At 45.8% G+C, this 15,909-nt stretch overlaps 1 protein-coding gene across 1 annotated transcript in view; it reads right to left on the bottom strand.

Annotated features, from left to right (window-relative positions):
- Positions 1-5,665: 5,665 nt before the first annotated feature.
- Positions 5,666-15,909, bottom strand: part of LOC131921567 (cardiomyopathy-associated protein 5-like) — a 22,878-nt gene continuing 12,634 nt past the window's right edge. The window contains exons 2-4 of the mRNA XM_059276302.1: positions 15,722-15,907; positions 12,374-12,547; positions 5,666-6,600 (exon numbers count right to left, since the gene is read on the bottom strand). Coding sequence (XP_059132285.1) covers positions 6,354-6,600; positions 12,374-12,547; positions 15,722-15,907 — 607 coding nt within the window. The 3' untranslated portion in view covers positions 5,666-6,353. The remainder of the gene's footprint in view (positions 6,601-12,373; positions 12,548-15,721; positions 15,908-15,909) is intronic.

Below are 15,909 nucleotides of genomic sequence, written 5' to 3'. Positions count from 1 at the left end.
CATCTTCTTTTTTTAGTGCAGGCTATTGGACCGGGGGGGGGGGGCTTTTGCATGAGAGGCAAATGCTCAGCCACCAAGCTTCATACACAACCTGGGGTCTCTATTTAAGGCCATTTTTTAAGAAACAGATCACTGTGGATGTGAGAATTTGGGCAGAAGAGATAGGGATGCCCCAAAACATGAGTTTTTCAGGGGATCCCAGCACCAATACAGGAAGAACAAACAGCGACAAGGAAACACAAATGGACCTGGGCCTGTGGCCACGTGGCTCAGTAACACTGACTGTGAAGATCATCCAGTTAACTTGCCTGGACCACCAAAAACCATCAGGCGTGGGGCTTCCAGTGTGAGCATAAGCCAGTTGTCCAGGGTCCGTGGAGAGGAAGGCAATCTGAGGGAGTGTGCAGCCCAGCACCAAACCAGGTTGGAAGACTATAGGCAATGGAGCCCGGGGGCCCCTGAAGAGTCAGTCCTTTGACCAGCAGGTACATGTTCTGCAGCCACCTTGGACATTTGATTTTATACAGGTCACACAATTGACATTCTGATTTATTAAGCTTTCGTGGGTTGGTCAATGTGGGTGAGACTCATGGACCATGACAATTTGGGGAACACTAACAAATCCAGCTTCTGGATCTTCAGTGGGAAAACCCACCTGCACTATAGTGATAATTCTGACCCTGTACTCTCCTAACCCCAGTGAGCACACACACTTCGTACATGCACATACATTGAACAGTCAGACATATTTACACATGAGAAATGTACACACATTTGCATACATGTGTGAAGACCTCTGAGGTCCAGCTTGGCCAGCCACCTCCCTGGATGACAGACAATGTCATCTCGCTTTCCCTGGAACTACAATATGGTGCAGTTGAAATGATGGGGACCCTTTGTGCCTATGTTTCTCCGTGTTCCTGCCTTGTCAGGGAGGGCGAGCAGGCTGTTCAGCACGAAATCAGCCTGGATACAATGGTGTGGCTTCCCCAGGAGTTCTAAAGCAACCAGGGAGTGGGGAGGCTGCTGCTTTTGAAGCAGGAAGTGAACAGGGCCACAGGGTTCCTGGACAGAGCTGAGAGGGAGACAATATGGTGCCTTTTCATCTCTCAGCTTACAGGAGGCCTTTCTGGACCTTTCTTTGCAAGGGCTGAGACCTGGCAAAGGCCAGCCCAGGGGGCCTTTAGGAAACTCCTGTTTAATGTTGAGAAGCACAGCACACAAACACCTGAAAAGCTATATCTCTGATGTAACGATTCCCATTCCCCCGCCCCCACACCACCACAATAAGCATCAGTAAATGTACTGAATGAACTGCCTATGGCTTTCCTTTCCCATTTCCTCCTCCCTCCCCCCCCCATCCCTTTTGTAGTTACTTCACATACTTCCCCTAAAGTTTTTAAATAACATGTTGGCTCTTGTGGGGTGTGAGGGAAGCCTTGAGTGAACGTGTAAGGAAAAAATGAAATTCTGCGTGAATGTGTTTTGTTGACATGAACACGGCTATGTCAAGGACCCCATGGCTTCAGATTGTAGGAGTGGAAAAGCCTTCCCTGGGCGAGGCTCTGAGACTCAGAAGGATGGTAGAACCTTCCTCTGCCAAGTATCCATGTTGACAGTGTGCATGTGGAAACTTGCAGCCATGGCTGTCTCCTCCAGGGGACTGTTCCCCTGCAGAGATTTCCTACAGAAATCAGCTAAACCTGCATCCTCAGTCAACCATATACAATAAACCCGCCTCCTCAATGCTGGTGTATTAAATAAATGGGCCAAGGTTGCAGGCTGATGTTGTAGTTGGTGCCCTCCACCAGAGCAAGCACAGTCCTCCAGACACAAGCTTGGCTGTGTGTGTCAGTGTGTCTGTCCTTTCTCCATTGCCTCATCTCCTCCTCACCCAGTAATGGCAACCCCTGACATGCAGGCTGTCACTTCTCTTTGACGTCTTCCAAGGAGTGAAGTCCTTCACGGTATCAGGGCAACTCAATGCAACCTAGGAGGTCCACTTGGGCTGAGAACAGATTTTTTCAGTCAATCATTGGCTCAGTGAAAACCACCAAAGCAGGGTATGAAGGGGATTCTAAACCATCCGAAGAGCTAACGGCCAAATCCATCTTGGGGAGAGGAGTGTCGTTGAGTATGAGGAATAGCTCTAATTCACCTCTTAGTTCTGAGAGGCCCCGGACTTGGGCAAGATGAAAGAGGCAGAAAGAAGGAAGGCATATTTTGCTCTCAGGCTCTTATAAAAGATGTCTATTCTAGTGAGAGGTTTGTACATTTTGATGTTTCCTAGTTCCACTGTCTGCCCTAAAAAAGAAACTCAAGTGAGCAGAAGCTAGAAGTGTAAAGACACAAAGGGAACCGGAGGGGGCTGAGTCTGCTTGCTGCAGCAGGAAGGCTGGGCTGGAGAGAAGATCAGAAGGGACTTTGAACAAAGGTGGTGCTACTCAGCCAGCCGGCTGTTTTGTGTTCTTTGAAAATGTCCCCTACTGGTCCCAAGTCCCGTCCCCCACCCCCCACCCCCGTCTCTCTGGCTGTCCCGGAACTCACTATGTAGATCACATTGGCCTTGAATTATGGCTCCTGAGTACTGGGATTAAAGGTGTGAGGCAGGATGCCCAGATATGCCCCCTAAATCTTAACCTAAGCTATGTCAATCACAGCTTTGTGTTAGTGTCCTGTGAGATACCCAAAGGCATCACGTCCATGTTTAGGAACAATGCTGACCTAAGGGGCCTGGGAAAAATGAAGTAGTGATGAAATGGCCAGAGGCGAGGAAGGAGAAATCTGGAAGCAGAGGAAGAATCGGAGGAATGTGAATCATGAGCAGGAAATCCAGAAATCTGGGCTAGGAGGCACAACATCCTATGGATAGTGTTCTATCCTAATTTGGATAGAAAGGGATGGATCCTCTAAAGAATGGGAGAATAAAGCCTCCTGGGTCACAGCATTCAGAGCATTCCATTTTAGACTTCATTTAACCATAGAAGTCCTCTTATCAAATGCATTAACCCAATGTATTCAGATATAACATGTGAGCCGAGAAAGGAGAGGGGGCTTGAATTTGTCCCCCCTTGGCTTTCCCACTGGATGCTATGCTGGGCTCCAAGCATCTGTGTGGAATGGCACCCCACACTCAGGAGCAGTTTCCATCATGGATCTAGAACCCAAAGCAAGAGTCTGTTGAGTTTGTTGTTGTTCGGTTGGCTTTTGTTTTTTTCTAGTGCATGCACACGCATGTGCACTAGAGGGTGTATAGGAGAGGGATGTGTCTGTGTGAGTACAGGCACATCACACCTGCCACACATTTGGAGACCAGAGGACAACTTGTTTAAGTTGGTTTTTATTGGTCCTCTCCTCTCACCATGTGGATTCTGAGGAACAAACTCAGCAGCGAGCACACTAACCGCTGTGCCCCTGTGTTGGTCTTACTTATGGCATTTATTAAAGAACTCCAGCAGCTGGACTCAGGACTACAGCACCATATATTGCTAGCCAAAGTTCAGCCACTCTTAATTAAACATATACATCTCTGCAGAGCTACTGACATTTGGGCAATGCCATGGACCCTAACATCTGAAAACAAGTGACATTCTACAATCTTGTAACCACGGGTCATTTCAGAGCGCAGTGTGACTGAGTCATAATCACTTATATAAATTTCACTTAGTTTTGGTAGAGCATGGGAGGGTCAGGGAGCTGAGGTTCAAAGGTTAGGGCTAGGTGCATAGCTAGAATCTCACAACAAACCGTCATCACTACCACGAACAAGATTTGAGCTTCCTGGTCCCAAGGTCTCAAGCACATAGTGGTGATGATTTAAGTCTGGAGACAATGTGAAAACCACATGACCCAACAGTGGGGAGATAAATATGCTTATACCTAAGCTGTCAGGACCGCTGTATGCCCAGCTTTCCTCTATATGGCCGTAATACATACACCTCTACCAGGAACAAAGCTGTCCCACGAGCAAGAACAGTTGGGGGCTCAAGGGTTCTTTCAGAAACTGGACACGTGTTGGTTCATGGGTAGTAAATGCAGTAGTCTGAGAAGGGATTTCAGAAGCCTGTGAGCACTAAAGAATGCTGACCATTTAAAAGCGATGGTGTCTGGTCTTTAAAGCATTGTGTTGGTTTGTGGACCTAGGGCTGTCAACCCTAGGTTTGTCAACCTAGGGCTGACACTATGTCGGCTCTGCTGGGTTTTAGGAAAGTGCCCCCAGAAAAACAATAGGAACATGTTCTATTTTTCTCTAGTTTTGATGAAGAGTACGCCTCTTCAATGTTGCTAAGTGTACACACATACACACACACACAGAGAGAGAGAGAGAGAGAGAGAGAGAGAGAGAGAGAGAGAGAGAGAGAGAGAGAGAATAACTTCCCTTTTCTCACAAACTCCTTTACTAATTATATTTTTGCTAAAATGAGCTGTCATGCATGCCAGGAGCAGCATGTGTTTTCATGGACGAAGTGTCCTTCAGGAAATTCCCACCCACCGAGGTTCGTTACATGCCCCCTGCCATGTTCCATGTGGCTTCTAGAGGGACTTCCAACTCGAGTGACCCCAGATCACTGCCCATCAGAGCTTCCACCTCCCTCTCCCCAACTCCTTGACTGCCCTTCCTGGAACCACCTGCTATGTGGACAGGTAATGCTTAGTGTTAGGTCTACATCTGGAGAAACACAAACACGAATTCTGAAGTCCATGTGATTGCTTATACTGGTATTGTCTCGGAGCTACTTTTACGTCCTCATTGAAAAAAAAGTAAAAATAGCATGGTGGCTCATCAGTCAGAACCCAAGGCAAACACTTTCGAGCCTTGAAAAGGTGAGGATGACGTTCACCACAGGCAGCAGGCTATTCCTCCAATTTCACCAGGGACCATCTTGCCAACAGTTGCTCTAATTTGAAAATGAGGTGACGAAGGCTTTCGGGGGGCTCTACAGTGCAGGTCCAGGTCCAGACTAGATTCTCTAGCTATTAAGAACATAGCTTAGGATGTATCAGGAAAAAAAGGTAAAATGTTATTTCTCAAATCAAGAAAATAACTGAACTGCCAAGCATGGAGGCCCACGCTTCTATTCCCAGAATTCATGAGGCGGAGGCAGGCAGAGCTCTGAAGCTAGCCTGGTCTCCATAGTGAGTTCCAAGCTAGCCAGGACTAGATCTTATTTTTTAAAAAAAAGGAAGAAGGAAGCAAGGAAGGAAGAAAGGGGGAGGAGAAGGAAGAAAGGGAGGGAGGAAGGAAGGGAGAGAGGGAGGGAAGGAGAGAGGGAAGGAGGGAGAGAGGGAGGAAGGGAGGAAGGGAGGAGGAAAGAAGGGAGGGAGACAGAGCAATGAAGGGAGGGAGAGAGGGAGCAAAAATAACTGAGTATATAATATTAAAAGAAAACCTTAAATATAATTAAAACATTCCCATCATGGAGAGCAAGACCAATCAGCTCTGTGTGCCTCCCAGGTCCAGCAATTCTACACACAGACTTTAGGAAGGTTTTGAGGACTTTCAGTATACTATCTAAAAAACAAGTAAGCATATTTTTCCCATGAAAAGAGACACACGTCCTCATGGCTGACTCTGGGAGCAACTGTACAGACTCCATGGACTGAGAGCATTTTTATTTTAAAAAAAGTCTCTGTGCAAAACTGTCTAATGAGCATCAATATTAGCACTACCCCCTCGCTCGCTTGTGACGGGCATCTTCTCTCCACTGCGTCCTGGTCCAGAGAGGCTGGGCTAAGTTACGTGCAATAAGTTCATGCAATAGGTTTTATTTTATAAGATTCTAGACATTTATTTAACAAAATGGAAAGCTCTGATATCTAGTATTTTTCTACATTTGAATTTTCAGAGAAGTTGGGCTTATATTCTACAGCATACATGATCATAAAAGAATTAATTGTAAATTTAGATCAGCTAAAACATTTTCTCTAATGACTAGGATTCATTATCCTTTAGTGAAGTGAGGTGACATCTTCTTGTGGAAGAAATCTACGTCTCTTTGTCAGAGGAGACGTGCCGTGCCGCTAACAAAACCTTCCCTCCTCTCTGATCTGGCTGAGGGGGATTTGTTTGCCCGATAAAGCAGGCAGGAATCCATTTCTCTGGGTTTGGTTCCTGGGTCGAGTATGACTCCTTTGAATTTAGGAAACCACTCCAGCTCTGAACGGAAGGGCGGAGACTGCGTTTGCAGCCTCTCACTCACAGATGGTGTCCCTGGCTTTCCTCACACGCTGACCCAGCCACCCTCAGCTATTGAGAGTGCATGTGTGTGGGAGACTATCTGAGAGAGAGAGAGAACCACAGCTCTCCACCCCAAACTTGAATTCTCACTCTCATAAACTCTGAACGCCCCGGATCACTTATGCCTGACAGAATCTGGGGGCTCTACGCCCAGATGCAGGGTACATTTCCCAGGCTTCTCCAGGGCGAAGGCAGGATGGACGCCTTCGCTGAATCGATGCCTCACGGTGAAGAGCAGCTGTCCACTCTCAGCGTTTATAAATAGAAGTCTCTGGTTGGTGTAGTCCAGCAGAATGCCCACTCTGGCGGGACGCTCAGTCGCGTGTACCTCGCTTACAATGCCACTATAGAAAAACGTGTACCTGAAATGAAACAGAATGAGAAATTCAATTTTTAAAACCTTTGGAAATCCTTAAGATTTGATAGGAAAAAATCACTTGGGAATAATCAAGGTCCTTCGTCAGTTCAGTTCACAGTGAGGAGTTGAGATAGTGTTGTCCTAAGTACATTTGCTGGAGCCCTTCTGGATGCTGAAATGCATAGCTCATCCAGCAGAAGTAAGTTCAAACCATTCTGCTCCTTCCATATCAGGGGGCAGTCCCAGAATAACCAGCGTGTGCCTCCCTGTGATTTTTCTCCACATTCTAATTCTTTCCCAGCTGCCCACATGTTTTAACTGCCGCATTCATGGTGTGTCATTCTTTTGAATAAACTCCTTTGAGACTGCCATGTATTTAAACAGTACTGTGGGCTTGCCTTCCATACAACGTATTAATTTTACATTTTTAAAGATTTATAGGTAACTTACATAAGGGCCTTTATGAAGCTCAAGAGTAATGCCATTAGTTCTTGCCAACGTTTAGCTTTGAATAAGCCCCGCTCTGCCCAGACCGAGTTCCCTCTTTTATCTCTAAGTTTTCAGCAGCCAGGGGGAGCTTTGATGTCACGCTCCAGAACAAATACATTCACACGTGTTGTGCAGGCATGTCTCCATACCACGTTCCTCTCTCGATCCTCCAGGGGTGTGGGGACAGACAAGTTCACACTAGGCCATCAGGAATGGGCAGGACAGGAGTGGGTGGGAAGAGGAAAGAGAAAGCTCAGTGGATAGAGCAGCAGGAGCAGAATGGGCACGGATGAGGGAAGGAGCAGTCGCCATCTGCCCAGCAGGTTGGAGAGGACGTGGGACACTGACCATACATCTGGGTAGTGTATTCAAGATGGCAGAGACGCCAGGCCAGGCACTAAGGTATTAAGAATTGGAGTTCTGGGTGATTCTTGTTTGAATAGAGACCAGCAGTCCCAAATAGGGATCGTAGCCACTAACTACATCTGGCCACTTAAAATGAACATTTTAACAATGTATAAAATTCAGATTTTCAGCCTTTCCAGTCACAGTTCAAGAATAGCTGTGACACCATTTTTTTTATTATTGTAGAAGGTATTATTCTACAACACAGGCCTAGAGCAGTGGTTCTCAATATTCCTAATGCTGTACCCCTTTAATACAGTTCCTCATGTTGTGATGACCCCCAATCAAAAAGTTATTTTCATTGCTACTTCATAAGTGTAATTTTGCTACTATTATGAATCATAAAGTTATCTGTTTTCCGATGGTCTTAGGCGGCCCAGCAAAAGGGTCATTTGAACTCTCCCTTCCCCTGCCAGGGGTTGGGACTCATATGTTGAGAACTACTGGTCTAGAAGATTCTGAATGGCCCAGTGAACTGATGCCCTTCACCTGTGGCTTGGAAAGTCCATATTCTCAGAAGGCCAATCACCAATCAGTATCAAGGCAATCCCCATTATGGAGGCAAGAGAAAAAAACATCCCTTAAAATCTTGACTCCACCAGTCCCACGTATCAAATACCCCTCAGGTGTCTGCCCTGGGGAGATTTCTCTCAGAGTCCTGGAGAAGAAACTACAAGCAGCTGGGATACTAATCTGAGGAATACTGACTGAATCTAAGTACACGGAGCTCTTTAGTTCATACACTTTACTCTTCTGAGTCAACATCTATCTACACAGCTTCTTTTTTGTTCTCATACTTAGCTCCTTTCTTGCCTGATTCTCTCTACATTTTTCTGTTGTTCTCTCTAAATTCCATCTTAATTCTTCCATCTATTCTTCCCCATCTAGTTCTTCTCCATCCTCCATCTCGTTCCTTTAATCCTCTCTAGTTCCTCTACCCACCCCAAGTCTCTGAGGCTTTCAGTTATACACCCATACAAAGCAGCTATTCTTTGGCCAAAGCAAGGTTGCCCAGGCTTGAATTCTTACAGGGTCATAAAGGCAGATAAGAGTTTACCTCAGGCAGTGACCATCAGGCTTTCTTTTATAACCCAAAAGGGGAGTGGTTAAAGGAGGTGGGGGTCAACTAAGAGCTTAAATCGGTTAATATATCAGAAAAAGGGAATTTATGTGCTCAAACTACATTCCTAGAAGTGGTTAGGAGTCCTCAATGTTAGTATAAATCATGAGTAAAATAAAACTGCCTATATTTCTTTAGGAGTCGTAGCTGTCTCTGTAAAACTCAGCTGCATCGTTTTCTGGCAGGGTGGGGGTAGCTAAGCAGCCTGTGTCACAGCTTGATGTACCTGGTATGCAAACGGACCTTTTGTTCTAACTTAAAAGTCAAAAGGGAAGTCTAGAGATGTCACTAAGGCTATATATATAAGAAAGGAGGGTCTGAGCTTAATTTGCACAAGAAGCAAAGCTATGTACCTGGCTTATCTGCCTGGCCTATCTGCCTGGCCTAGGCTGTGTCTCCATATGAATATTTACCTTAATTTGGGAGACTAGCAGGTGGTCTGGAATGCTTATTCTGTCTGCCCTTTGTCCTTGGATGTTTGAGAGGTATCTCAGATAAAATGCTTTTGTCTGGAGCTGGCCCTGGCCTTGGATGCTAGCTAAAGGAGAGAGTTACAGAAGGCAGCCATATGATTCTAATGCTAAAAAGGAGAAACAAAAGGTCTGGAAGAAGGAAGCCTTTCCTGGGTGACTGTTATCCAAATTCCTTAATTGTATATGAAAAACTATGTCCAAAGAACAATTAATCCACACTGTTCTAGGAATGGAAAAGCTACAATAGCATGCAAGAAATTCATTGCAGGAAAACAGCTTAATATTTGAGAGCCAATGTCACCAAGACTCCTTGAACCTTGGCTTTATCCTCTGGAAGGCCCTTGGCTTCTTCCAGGCATTAGCTCTTGCCATAGCCAGCTGAATTCCTACTTCATACTTCTGCGTCCCACAGCACCCACAGGACCTGGAGTACATTCCCATTTCTACTGTTTCTTTCTTAGCACAATTCCTCATGGTACTCTTAAGTGAGGGTACATGTGATTATCACAGGCTTTTGACTCCCCGGGCCTATGTGCTACAGTCCTGGTCACCAGCCCGTGCAATGGAAGATGGTAGGTTCTTCAGGAAGTGGGACTTCATGGAAGGAAGTCAGGCCCCTGGGAAGTCCTTTGAAGGGGGTAGTGAGACCATGACTCCTTCCTCTTTCTTTTTGCGCACCAGCCTTGATGAGGCCAACAGTCTCCCTTTGCCATGTGTTATTACCACCAAGGTCTAACATGCTGTGACAGGCCCAGAGCAACCAGGCCAAGTGACTGGGAAAAGAAACTGGGGGCTAAAAGGAAGCATTCCTCTGCTAGAGTTGGTTTTCTTTAGTCTTGCTTGGGCATGAGCTCCATTTCCCCCCTCCCCTCCCCCATTTGCCTGTTCCTATTTGGGACTGCTGACCTTTATTCAAATAAGAATCATCCAGAAGCCTGACTATGACTGGATTCTCAGATTGCCTGCCCCGGGGCTTCCATCATCCTGATTACAAGCTGATCCAGGCTCAGCCAGACCCCTTTTTACACAGGAGACAACTTTCCTCCTCCCTTAGCCTGGTCGCTGCTCCCTGGTTTCCCTTCTTCTCTGTGCCCTATAAATGTCCTTCCACCCCGAGCTCTGATACCACCAGAGATACCTGTGGACTGATTTTAGAAGAGGGAGGGATATGATGAAATAATGTTTAAAAACTCTCTCTAGCTGTGGCAGGCAGGGCAGTGTGGGCATGGTTAGGGTAAGACTGGTAAGGAACACGAGGGGCCTTGAACCAATACAGCAAAGTTAAGAAGGACCTGGAAGGGAACCAGTGGTGTCTCCCAAGACCATCTTCATGTTAGGTTCAACCAAGAGCCATAGAGCTGGTTTAAAGTCACTGAACTAGAAAACTGAGAATCACAGGTGGGCTTGTTGCGCTGCTCTCCCAGAATCCTAAAGGTCGTGGGTGTCTCATATGGCGCCATCAAAGCATGAAATAAAGGCACCTGACACTGGCCTCTGTGCTGCAACCACAAAGGCAGGTGTATTTGCCTCCCAGAAGCCCACACTGGGCCTGAAAGAACCAAGACCAAAGTTATAGGAAGAACTTGTCGCAAAATATACAACTCGGTTTTCTACAAAGTAAGTCCTAGGAATTTGTGATTGGAGGGTTGGAAGCTACCCTTTGGTTTGTGTCCGAAAGTATGTAAAAGATCGTCATCATTATCATCCATCAATATCATTACCTCTAATGTGGGGGACACTTGTGCACCGCGATGCCTGCCTGCCACGGTCCACACACAGAGGTCAGAGCAGAGCTTTTGGCTCTCTCCTTTTGCCATGGGTGCCGGAGCTTGAACTCAGGTTGTCTGGCTTACGCAGCAAGGACTTTCACCCACTGAACCATTTTACTAGCCTGAAGATTTGCGTTGAATGAAATTAATACCTATGTTGGGCTCCTATAATTTGCTAACTGTAAACTCTAGGCTTAAATGATTTTAAACTCTGGGCAAGGGCTGAGCCCTTCAGCATGGCACAGCACTGAATATCAATTAATCATAATTGCTCTGACTCGATGAAATGTGACTTTAAATAGCACTTGGAGATGGCATCCTTGTGAACCATCTCAGAGAATCAAACTGTCAAGTAGAATGTGTGTGGGGTGGGCTGGTATGTGCAGCTGAAGATATGCAAGATCCCAGGCTGGGGGCCTTTTCTGAGAGCTCACAAGCAAGAGTGTCAAAGGACAGCTTCCTTTTTAAAGTCTTGCATTTGAATAATGCTTGCCACTTGGATGACATACTACAATGTCAAGCTCTTCCTTGTCTCTGACTTAATGTGATCCTACGATCCTAAAAGGTAGCAGGCCAGGCCTCAACCTTACTAAGCCTTAGTGCATGTCAAGGACTGGTAAACCAAGGCCTTCTGAGATAGACTAAATGCATAAAGAATTGGTCAAAGAGTTAACGAACTTAGGGAGAGTAATCAATAGAAGGCAGAGTCAAGGGTAAGGCCAGGACAAGAATCAGATCATCCTGTAAGCACACTGAGATCACAGCATGTCACCTGAGCCCTCGAGTCTAACACAGGCTAATGGCTTTGACTATGCACCCACCAAACATATGAGTAATAGAGACCAGGCATTGTTTGGTAGATTTATCTACAAAGAGACAGGAAAAAAAAAAATCTTGGTATGTGACAGCTATTCAGTCTCTCTCCAATCTGCCACAGTAGTGCAAAAGTAGCCATAGACAATATATAAACAAATGAACATGATTGTTTTCTAATAAAACTTTATTTACAAAAATTGAGCATGGGTCAATGTACTATAATTTGTCAGTTTCTGTTCTAAGTCGATGCTGGGCAGAGAGCTGGGGAAACACCTCTTTCTCACCCCTGCCAATTCCTTCTCTGTAGAGGGAGCCCTTTGAGCATCATAGTGGTACTTCTCTCCACCCTGGCATGAGTTAAGAAGCAAAACTGCCAGATTCTTCTTTTCCTTTGTCTTGGCTGGTGAGAGGACATAACGCCCTTCTCTGCCTCTCGAGAGCCAAGCTGAGCCCCACAGAGCAGAGCGGGAAGGCTGCTGCCTCTGGGTGGCTGGGTCTGTATGGTAATGAGGTTGAATATAAGATGCCTTCTTGTCTAGATTCTGTGATAATCAGAATGATGCTTTAAGTGCCACACCCTTTATGTTTGCTGTCTTACCTAGTTTGGAAGTTGAACAAGGACATGACAAGCTCCTCATTAGATGCCTGCCTAGACACTGTAAGTGACCTTTGGGTTAAGTTAAGGAAGGCAGGTCCCCGGCTTACCTCTGTGGCTCAGAGCAATGCATGTACCACGAGGTCTCCCCTTGTCCCAGGGCTCCAGCCCTCACAGCTGAGCTGGAGCAGATGCCGAGTCGATAGGCCGGACAGTCTGTGACTGTGGTTTCCCAGTAATGCTGGCCACAGGCAGGGAGCTCCTCCCCCAGCACGGAGGGGATCCTGTAAGCAATGATGATCAGCTGAAGGTTATCACAGAAATCACCAGCCTTTACCCCAGGAGCATCAACCTTACCTGCCCTTTAGGCAGGGGTCTATCTCAGAAACTGCTGGCAGTTGACTAAGATACCATCTGCTCCTTATGCTCCTAATCCTGGCCAGATTGCCCCAGGATTCACCAACCTCCAGCATGCATTTGACATATGCCTGCTGACTTATGCATGAACATATGGTTCATTGTGTCTCTTAAAGGGTCTGGGAATCAGGTGGTGAGTGGTATAATGACAGGGAGGAAGAGAAATGCCATGACTTCTGCCCTCAGGGAAATGGCAGGAGTACAATGGAGGCAGGTGAGAGAACATGGCTTATAAAGTTTTCTTCTTCCAAAACCTGCAAAAATAAAAATGGAATCTCCAAGCCTGGTGGTGGTGGCACACGCCTTTAATCCCAGCACTCAGGAAGCAGAGGCAGGCGGATCCCTGTGAGTTCGAGGCCAGCTTCATCTACAAAGTGAGTTCCAGGAAAGGCACAAAGGTACACAGAGAAATCCTGTCTCCAAAAACCAAAAATAAATAAATAAATAAATAAATAAATAAATAAATAAATAAATAAAATGGAATCTCCAGGAAGTATCACATTTTGGATTTTTGGCACACAGGCTCACTATGTAGCTCACCTTGGCCTCAAACTCTGTGATGCACCTGTTTTGGCTTCCTGAAGGTCGGGATTATAGGTGTGTACAACCAAGTTTAGCCTTTCAAACCTTCTAGAACTGAATTCCAGTATGAGCTGACCTTGCGGGTGACAGTGACCCCACAGGGCACAGCTTTTAAATGTCAGGACAGCTGGCAAAGCCAGAGCAGAGTACAGAACTGAGCAGCGTGACCAGTGGCTTTGGGGAGGTGCTCCAGTCTCTCTGGCTGAGGTGCCTCTGGGAGGTGAGTTCAAGGCCTCTTTCTGCCTGACTATAGTTATTTTGATCAAGAGCGCAGCGAAATTGCAACCATGGACAAGTGACCTTGTTTGCATGGGTTGCTCAGTTTTGCTGGAAAATGGCTGAGACAGCAAGGAGGCATTTTTAACTTCATGGTATTACTATTCAGTCAGCACTCCCTCCCTCTCCCCTTGAACAGATGAGAAAATGATTAATACAAGCCAATGTATTTCACTTGCTTTATGTCTTTACCCAATAACTTCATTTCAGAGAGATGCCAACTGACAAGCCCTCACTCCCTGGAGGAAAGCCAGGCTTCCTGGTACTTATGAGCTAATTTTCATGCTAATAATTAGTAAACAAACTGGAAACATCCCCGTTTCCATCAGATAGTATCTACGAACTCTTACAACTCCAGTGTACTTCTTTCTAAAAAAGAAACTTTATTTTTTAAAATAAATCCCATATATTTCTTTTTTCAAGATTTATTTTTTAAATTATGTGTATGTGTTGTTATGTGTGTGTGGATATGTGAACATGAGGGCAGGTGCCCACAAAGGCCAGCAGAGGGCATCAGATCCCTAGGAGTGTGAGTTGCAGGCTGTTGTGAGCTGCCCACCGTGAGTGCTGAGAACCTAATTCAGATCCTCTGTAAGGGCAGAAGGTCCTCTTAACCACTGAGCCTCTCTCCAGCCCCACCACATCTATTCTTCAATCATTTTTTGAACTGGTTTTCTCAATCCATGAGTAGGTATAATTCTTAGCACCTACAATGTTCCAATCCTTATGCTAGATTCCAGGGATTCAAAGAAGTCTAAAACAGGACTGATGTTCAGCAATTATTTGTGGTTAAATGATGAGTAAACAGCCTTATAAATAAAGATCAGAGGTTCTGGGGCCTGGAGAAGACTTGGTCATTTCCAGAAACAAGTAATATGTAAATCTGGCAGTGGACAGTTGAGCATCAAGATGGGACCACAGTACATGCAAGTTACCAGGGACTGGAGTGATGTTACTGCTACCAGCCTATACCTGGGCATATCAGTGTCCTCTGCAGCACGTGTTTCAAAAGCTTTGCTGCTATGGAACAATCTTTGCACGCTGTAAATATATATTATTCTCATTAGTTAATAAAGAGCTGACTGGCCTATAGCCAGGTAGGAAGAGATTGGGCAGGAGAGCCAGATGAGAAGGACACTGGGAAGAAAAAGGGAGGAGTCTCAGGGTCCTGAGGAGACACCATGAGATGCAGAGCAAGCAGGATGGGAAGTACATAGATGAGGGAAACGAGCCTCAGGGTAGCACATAGATGGGTTAATTTAAGTTATAGGAGCTAGCTAAAAACAAGCCTAAGCTATCAGCCAAGCATTTATAATTAATAAGTCTCAGTGTGGTTATTTGGGAGCAGCTGCTGGGACACAGAAAAATTCTATCTATACTTTGCCCATACTTTGTCCCAGTTGGCATTTCAACCCTCAAGATAGCTGAGGGAGAAAGAGAGAGACAGAAGGAGAGACAGATGAGAGGCAGAGACAGAGAGCAGGCAAATTGCCAGGCAGTCTCCCACCCATCCTAAGATTTTGGTCCCTGTTTTCTTTAATGTCACTGCCTTATTTTGTTGTTGTTGGTGGTGGTGGTGGTCGTGGTTTTTTGAGACAGGATTTCTCTGTGTAGCTTTGGAGCCTTTCCTAGAACTCACTCTGTAGCCCAGGCTGGCCTCGAACTCACAGAGATCTGCTTGCCTCTGCCTCCCAAGTGCTGGGATCAAAGGCGTTCACCACCACTCCCCGGCTGATGTCACTGCCTTTTGTGGGAAATACTGGAGGGCAAGATTCTGTGGCCAGACCTAAGAACTCAATAAACCATTCTGTTCCTATCCAAGTGGTCAATACCTGGGTTCCTACTGAAAATAACAGAATTATCACTGGATTCTGTTTTTCACTGAACCAGAGATAATACCTGAAAGCAGCCAGTATTTTGGTTTTGGTTGAAATACTGACTGCTTTAAGGTAAAAACCATCTGCACTTATGGTCCCAATAAAAATATTGACACTTGCTCCAAGTTGTGAGCTTATACGTGCCGCTGCACACCTCATAGTGAACACTGCCTGCTGCACATGTGTTATATCCATCACATAATTGAGCAATCTCATTAAACTGAGAATGTGCTCAGTTGATACAGAACTGGGGAAACCGATCTTCTACAGCTGAGCGTCAACCCAGCTATGGTGGCTTCTACTTACTCTGTCAGCCGTCTCCTCTCAGAGAAGCTGATCACCGTCCCATTTGAGGAGATCTGGAGAGCTGGGTGGGCCGTTTCTCTCAACAAGAGAAATCTAGTTCCTGTGGAAGAATATAAGAAGATAGCACTATCACAAGGCCAATCACCAGGCCAAACCATACACGGCAAACCATAGGCTCCTATTCTCCT

Source organism: Peromyscus eremicus, chromosome 11 (assembly GCF_949786415.1).
Source record: "Peromyscus eremicus chromosome 11, PerEre_H2_v1, whole genome shotgun sequence".
NCBI lineage: Eukaryota > Metazoa > Chordata > Mammalia > Rodentia > Cricetidae > Peromyscus > Peromyscus eremicus.
Note: the sequence above shows the minus strand (reverse complement) of the source record. Positions and strands in the feature narration are given on the sequence as shown.